General features: G+C 44.8%; 1 protein-coding gene across 1 annotated transcript; it reads left to right on the top strand.

The window, feature by feature from the left end:
• Positions 1–303: 303 nt before the first annotated feature.
• LOC138954853 (3-keto-steroid reductase/17-beta-hydroxysteroid dehydrogenase 7-like) lies at positions 304–6,811 on the top strand (the record flags this gene model as incomplete). The annotated part of the gene is given in 3 exon segments (XM_070326616.1): positions 304–360; positions 2,709–2,807; positions 3,778–6,811. Coding segments are annotated over 3 exon segments (261 nt in total), but the record flags the coding sequence as incomplete, so codon positions are not given.
• Positions 6,812–7,662: the final 851 nt, after the last annotated feature.

The following is a 7,662-nucleotide window of genomic DNA, read 5'->3' as shown; positions in this document are numbered from 1 at the left end:
TTAAGACAGTTCTATGGGCTGTTACACTTGATAGATTTTGCAGTACAGTGGAACCTCCCTTCTAAGACCTTAAAAAAACAAAGAAAATCAGGTCTTACAAAGGATGGAGGAGGTCTTTAATTGTGGGGTCTTAAAAAGTGTATTCAGTGTTATATCTGAGAGCTTGCTTGTTTTCTGTTGGAGTGTTTTAGTGCAATCATTTTCTGTGCCTTAAAGTTCTAAAAAGCAAAAACATCAACACGTATTTTTATTTCTGTTTTCTTTTCATGCTTGTGGTTTTTTTCTCTTGGGTGAACCTGGCAGATGAGGATCCTGGTACCAAGCTTGACAAACAGTCCAGGCAATGGAGCCACTGCCTTGGTAAGTAGAATTTTGTCTTTGGTGATTTTTGTTTGAGCGCTTCTGCTGGAGTGCGGATCCTTTGTTCACTTTGCAAGCTTGGGGGGGGGGGGGGGGGGGGGGGGGTGTTCAGTGATAACGGTCATAGGTGCATTGCAGTGCTGCCCTTAATCTGACACACTGGCACAGTATGGTGCTGCAAGCGTTAAAAACTCAGCTACTTTTACAGTGGTCAGCAGGGTTCCACATCACGTAGAATTAAGGGTATAATACCCTTTGACCCTCCAAATCACGTACGAGATGCTCTCTGAAGAGGTATAAATACGTAACTGTTTTCTTCCAAAGAGGTAAAAAAACGTACGAGTCAAACGCTGAAAGGGTATAGCCTTTGCTAGTTTACAAGCAACAGCACACAGGCCGCCTGCTCTGCTGAGACCACTAAAGTACACGCCGTGTTCGTGCCACTCCTCTGTCGACTGACACCACGTGAAGCAGAGGTTGCCTCCCTTGTCCTCAAACTGCGCGATATCTTTAAACTGATCATCTCGATGGCACTGTTCGCTTTAGCCTATCCGGTGCTGTCGCCTGCTCAAAAAAATGCCTCGCAAAACGCTCTGGGAAAAAATGACATTTCATGGATACACCGATTGTCACTCATACCCTGTGAAAAATCTGGAAGGGGTATAAAAACCCTTTACTTTTTTCCTGAAAGGGTATGAATACCCTTGACTTTTGGGGTTGTGTGGAACCCTGGGTCAGTGTTGTTTCCAAAGTAAGAGGACAATTATAGGTCAGTTGGATCTGGACTGAAAATTGTGTATGGGTCCAAATATCCTAGCTACGGAAAAAACAAGAAATTCCTCCGAGGTAGGAAAAACACCCCCGTTGGTCAAAGGGAAATAACCATTCTCACTGCCACCAACTGAGAAGGTTATTTCCCTTTGACCATTAAGATGTCCCTCTATAAGTCCTTGTAGAATCTTAATCCACCAATAACTCCCTAACCGTGTGTTTGACTGGACCGTCTCAGGAATGTATAGAACCTGTTCACCAAGTTTGGTGACGATCGGTCCGTTCATTCTTGAGATCTATATGCGAACACAAACACACAAACACACAAACAAACACATCGACCGAAACCTATACACACCCCTATACCGGGGGTGTAAAAATCAGACTTTTGGGTCAAGACCGAGGCCTGAGAACAACACTGACTGATGTGTGCCCATGTGTGTCCTCCATCACTTACAACCTCTGAGCAAAAGCTTTACACTTAGCAGAAGTGTTTGTAAGACATTTGGTAAGAGAGAGAGACAAATTAACAGAGGATGTTGAGACGGGATGGACTGAGTGGCTGGCTGACTGGCTGGCTAGCTTGCTATGGCTGTCCCTACTACAGAATCTATACATATGAATAAAAGAGAGTGTCTGTCTGTCTGTGTGTGTGTGTGTGTCTGTCTGTCTGTGATCGCCAAAGCTCCGAGAAGGGAGGGGGCAGGAAGACGATGTCGTGCATGTGCACTCCTGTGACTGTGAAGATGTGCACATGACCACCACCGCCGCTGCCGACGCCGCTGCGCTGCCAGCCCTCCAATATCTATACATATAAATAAAAGAGAGTGTCTGTCTGTCTGTGTGTGTGTGTGTGTGTCTGTCTGTCTGTCTGTGGTCGCCATACCTCAGAGATGGCAAAAGATAAGCACAAGATATTTTGCATGCACACTGCCCTGGACCCACAAATGTGCACCTGGGTTTTAGTTTCTCCAGACATTGTTTCCTTCCTCGGATAATTACCCTCCCCATCTATCAATACAGTCTATATAGTGCAAGGGAGGTAAGTCATGCTTTGTCACCCACGGAAGGGAGGTAACTCTCATCAAACCAGTATACCGTGTCATTCTCAAGGGTTATCCCCCGCCCCCCCCCCCCCCCCCACACACACACACACACACTAACCCTGCCCCCTGCTCCCCCTCCCTGCCTTCCAGATCATCGCGAATAATGTTTATGAAACGATTGCCTCAGTGAAAGATCACGAGAATTTACAGATTTCTCTCCCCTGTTCAAAAAGGTATGACGCGCTCACTCATGAGGTATGCGTGCTTTGATCAGACGGTAACTACAGTGGGTGTGAGAAGGGGTAAACAAATCACGAAGAACACGTTGAACCAAATAGAAACTTGCCTTGCCTATACATCCAAATGTATGAGCTCACACTGTCATTTTTCTTATCCACATTGGAATAAGATTCGAGAGGTTTCTGAGAGAGGGGAGAGCAGAAACACCCGGGCGAAGCCGGGCCTGACTGCTAGTTATAAATATTTAGAAAGTCAAATGTTTATCTACCCTGCAGTGTTGCTTCTTTTCAGACATGGCTATCTCACCAGCGTCCAGAAAGCCTAGACCCAAGAGCAAAGTATCGGTCGTTGTGCTCCGTCACTGGCAAAACCTATGTGGGAACAGAAAAGGTACTTGTAGTCATTGCTAGCCTTTAAACAGAAATTGAGTGAAGCGCTTACAGATGTACAGCATGTGTGTGTGTGTGTGTTAAACTTACTAAACATTTTGAGCAACGTACTGGTTAGCAATATTTCTGATTTTTGATTATTTTTCAACCAGAATTTAATTAAATGAGCACCCCTCTATGTACAAATGTACATCATCTGTGCATAGTTTTTAAACATGATTGGTGCAAATAAAATCCGCTTTTGTCACAAGAGACACCTCATAGAAGTTAGAGCAAGTCTCAGATCAAAGGGAGGCAGCCTCCTCACATTTGCTCATGAGTTCAAGCGTGTTTATCTCCCTTAGATGTCATTACGGAGGACAATGAGATGGCAATGTTGGCAGTTGGTGTACTTCTTGTGCCTCCCAAGCAGAAGGTTGTGCGTTCAAATCCCGGCCCCGCCTGATGTGATAAGGGTAGATATTTTTTCGATCTCCCAGGTCAACTTATGTGCAGACCTGCTATTGCCTTGTCCCCCTTCGTGTGTACATGCAAGCACAAAACCTGGTGCGCTCAGAAAAGATCTCCTGTAATCCATATAAGAGTTTTGTTGGTTATAAAAACACAAAAATACCAAGCATGCATCCCCCGAAAACGGCCTTTGGCTGCCTAAGTAGCGGGGTAAAAACGTTCATACATGTAAAAACTATGGAAGTCATGCAGCCCATGGACGAAGAAGGAGAAAAGTAATGCATTCTATTAAACGAAAAGAACGCTGTATTGAGCGGACAGTACAGAAAAACATGAGCTAATTTTCACTGGGATGTCAGTCTATTGCTTGACCTTAATGTCATATAGGGTTATTTGTCTTTGTGTTTCTAAGAAAAAGCAACTTTTTCACAAGCCATATTATATCTCAACAGTTGTTAGCCAACATTGTGACGTTATTGATTGAGATTGATCTTTCGTATCTTTTTGTGTGTGTGTTTCAGTTAAAAGTTGATGAAAGGGAGTCCATGGCATTACTACACCATTTGGAAAAAATGAGGACTGAAGGCTTATTTGAATTCAACCAGCGTTATGGCAACATTTCTTGAACTCTTTAAAAGGTGTTGAAATTGAAATTTCTACCCAGTTTTAATGGAGGGAATGGGGACTGAATTCTAACAGCTATAATTATGAGAACTAATTTTGTGTGTGCCGAAACATCTTTTGTAGTTGTTGTGTTGATGGTTTATTTGAGATAAGTGATTTTTACTCTAGTTTTGATGAAAGAAGAGAAATATTGTATTTCTTTTTCATGCATTGCGCCACAAACACCCCCCTTTTTTTTTAAACTAGCAAAGTGTTTGATCGTTTGTTCCTTGCTTGTATTTTGATTCTTGTGTCTACAATTATTTTCAGTAAATTTACGGGAAACGTTGATTGACTATATACACCCTCAGATGTTTTCTTCTTCTCCTGTATTCCAAAGATTGTTACTAGCTGTCATGGTCACCTTATGAAACTAAATGTTTTGCTTTGACAGTTTTTGCCAAGCTACATTGTATTTCTTTCTGATCATTTTCCCATTTATATTTCTTAGTGTGTTCGCGACCACGAGGTCAACATATCAGTGAGTTTCATTTTTACGCTTAGTCAAATTTTGACCAAATATTTTCAGAGACAAGCGAGAGGAGGTTGCAGATGGTGTGTGTGTGTGCGTATGTGTAGAGCGATTCCCAGAAAACTACTGGACCAATATCCTTGAAACTGTATGTGTAATTTAATTTTTCCAGTTGGTATCCCCATTTTTTCTCTCACTTTTACAGTAAATGTCTTCTTACAAATTTTAGGCAGTGCTGTGGCGACCTCATTTTCTTAACAAATTGATTAACAAATTGGGTCAAACAATCTTTAACCAAATGCAGACTTTAGGATTGCATTTCAGCTTGGAAGCTTAAAAATTCATAATGTTTGCATGCTTTGAGGAGCCCAGGCTGGTGTCCGAGTGCTAGCCATGCTCACAATCTCAATAATGACTGATCCCGAGTTTTCAGGGTTAATACACTCATAGGAAAAAGTTAGGGACCACTTACGCAAACAAACACAGCTTCCAAACCACCAAACAAAATTGAATCAAATTTGTAACATGTTTAATTCATTATCTCTGCGATCCTTTTCCAAAATATGGTGACATTTCATTGCATTACGTGTCAACAAGCTCTGAAACAACATATTATGGTGGTCGAAAACAAAATGTGCAAGTTCCGAACAGTTTAGTAATGGGTGTGTCCGCCGCGTTTTGCGATGCCTTCTGCAGTCCTGTTCCGCATCGAGTTTACCAGCTTCCTGCAGAAGGCCTGAGGAATGGCCTGCCATTCGATTTGCAGGAACTGAAGCAGTTGCTGCAGGTTCCTTGGGGGTGGGTGGTTGTTCCTCACTCGCCTGTCCAGCTCATCCCACAGGTGCTCGATGGGGTTGAAATCAGGGCTGCAGGCCGGCCAGTTCATCCTGGTGACACCAGCCTGCTGGATGAAGTTGTTGACCAGCCTCGCTCTGTGAGGTGTCGCGTTATGGTCCTGGAACACAGCCTGCACACCAATCTGGTGTAGAGCGGGTTGAACCAAAAAGGGGCGACAATCTCATCTCTGTAGTGCTGGCCCGTCAGGTTGCCAACAATGTGGTAGAGGGGGGTTCTGTGTCGAAAACTGAAGGCCCCCCACACCATGATGGAGCCCCCGCCGAAGGCCACCCTCTCCTGCACCAGACCGTTGTTGTACCGCTCACCCTGACGCCTCCACACACGAGCCCGACCGTCATGATGGTGCAGATTAAAGCGGGACTCATCGCTGAACAGCACATCGGCCCATTGCTGGCGTGTCCACCTGGCATGGTTGTGACAGAACGCCAAACGAGCCTGGCGATGAGCTGCTGTCAGTCGTGGCCGTACAGCTGGACGACGTGATCGCAGGCCAACTTCGTGCAGGCGTTTGCGGATGGTTTTCGTGCTGACGTTGGTGTTTGTTGCCACCCTCAGCTGGCCCCTGATGATGTTTGCAGTGGTGCCTCGCTGCTGCAGAGATTGTCTTCTGATGAAGCGATCTTCAAGCTGTGTTGTCTTCTTAGGCCATCCTGACCTTGGCCTCTCCAGAACGCTGTTGGTGGCCTGGAACTTCTGATGCAGCCTGACCACAACAGAATGGGACACTGCAAGTCGTCTGCCCACTTCTCGCTTGCTTACGCCGTCTTGCAGCCATGCGATGGCCCGGGCTTTGTTGAAGGTGGTCACCTTTCGTCTGGGAGGCATAGTGAGAAGATGGTGGCTAGCGGAAAATCGCGGGGCTATAAAACCTAACTGGTGACAACAGTTCACTCTCAACACATCCCCCCTGCACATGCATAACGAAATTTTCATCTTTCCCGCCCAGGCTTGCCCACGCGTCAGCGTAAAAATGGTCCACTTTTTGCAGTTTGGCAGTTTCTGTCTCGTGCCCTAGCCAGGCCTCCGTGGATCCCGAGCAAGTTTCCTGCTAACACAGCATTGCTCACCCACTGGTGTGTACGGCCTGACAGCCATTTGGTTTTATAAACTTAGGAACAAGGAGTTTGGCACAGATGAAGTCAGCTGGTTTTTTCAAGGGCGGTCCCTAACTTTTTTACTATTAGGTCGACTGATAGACTAAATATTTTGATATCGCTTCACGCAACTTGTAATTTAGATTTAACCTTCCACCAACTTAATTATCTTCACACACGCACATGTGAAGGAAAGTATCTGTAACTGATATGTTCGTGTCACTTCAGCTGAACTATACATTATGAGAAAGTACCTTATCTACCTCTGCAAGATTTTGATTTATTTTGGCTTTTGGGAATTTGTCAACGTTTTTGATAAGCTTTTCAACCGAGCTGATGTTTTTGATAGATTTTACTTTTTTTACTTTTTTTTAAAATTGATTAAATGCTGGTTGATGATTAGTGTCGAGCAAATCATACCTGATGTGCATTTTGTAAATCTGTGTAAGTAAACATTTGACAATAGTATTCAGTTTTTAACAGCGTTTGTTCACCTGTGTGTGATTGTGTTGGGGGAGGGGGTGTGTGTGTTTGTGTGTGTACGTCTCTGTGTGTTCCAACACATCCATGGAAATAGACTTGCAGCCTGTGTTCATATGCGTGTGAACTTGTATGTGTGTGAAGGGGTGTGTCATGGGTGTGTATGTCTATGTGAGTGTTTAGTGTGAGTCTGTGTGTGTGGATATGTTTGTGTGGATGTGTGCGTGTTGGTATGTGTTTTTGTGTGCATTTATCTCTGGAAACAGAGAACCCCCCCGCGGTCCCCTGAAATTTACATTGGATACTCTTTGGGGTGGGGGGGGGGAGATAATGATGGCTTATTATTGTCGACATTAAGCATGTTTCAGTCTAGAACTCAGTTGGTGGGGGGTGCGTCAGTCTAAAATTAAGAGGGGGGGGGGGGGGGAATGAGATGGTTATATAGTCGGGAGAAAGGGCAATTATCATGAGAGGAAAAGGGAATACCATGCTGCGCGAGGACCCAGAGGGTGAACAAATAGAAACATTTCAAATTCACCTCTCTCTCTCTCTCTCTCTCTCTCTCTCTCTCTCTCTCTCTCTCTCTCTCTCTCTCTCACGAATACAAACACGCTCGCGGCAATAAGTCTGTTGATACGAAGCAGGTGATGGTATGACGGCAATGCACGTGTGTGCGTGTGTGTGTGTGTGTGTTTCAACCACCATTTAATTAACTCGGGTCTTTGCGCACCCTCCACCACCACCATCACCGTGGCCACACGCACGCACACACACACACACACACACACACACACACACACACACACTATCTGTAGCCTATGGGTATGTCACTGTGTCAC

The sequence above is a fragment of the Littorina saxatilis genome, unplaced genomic scaffold (genome assembly GCF_037325665.1).
Source record: "Littorina saxatilis isolate snail1 unplaced genomic scaffold, US_GU_Lsax_2.0 scaffold_2262, whole genome shotgun sequence".
Lineage (NCBI taxonomy): Eukaryota > Metazoa > Mollusca > Gastropoda > Littorinimorpha > Littorinidae > Littorina > Littorina saxatilis.
Note: the sequence above shows the minus strand (reverse complement) of the source record. Positions and strands in the feature narration are given on the sequence as shown.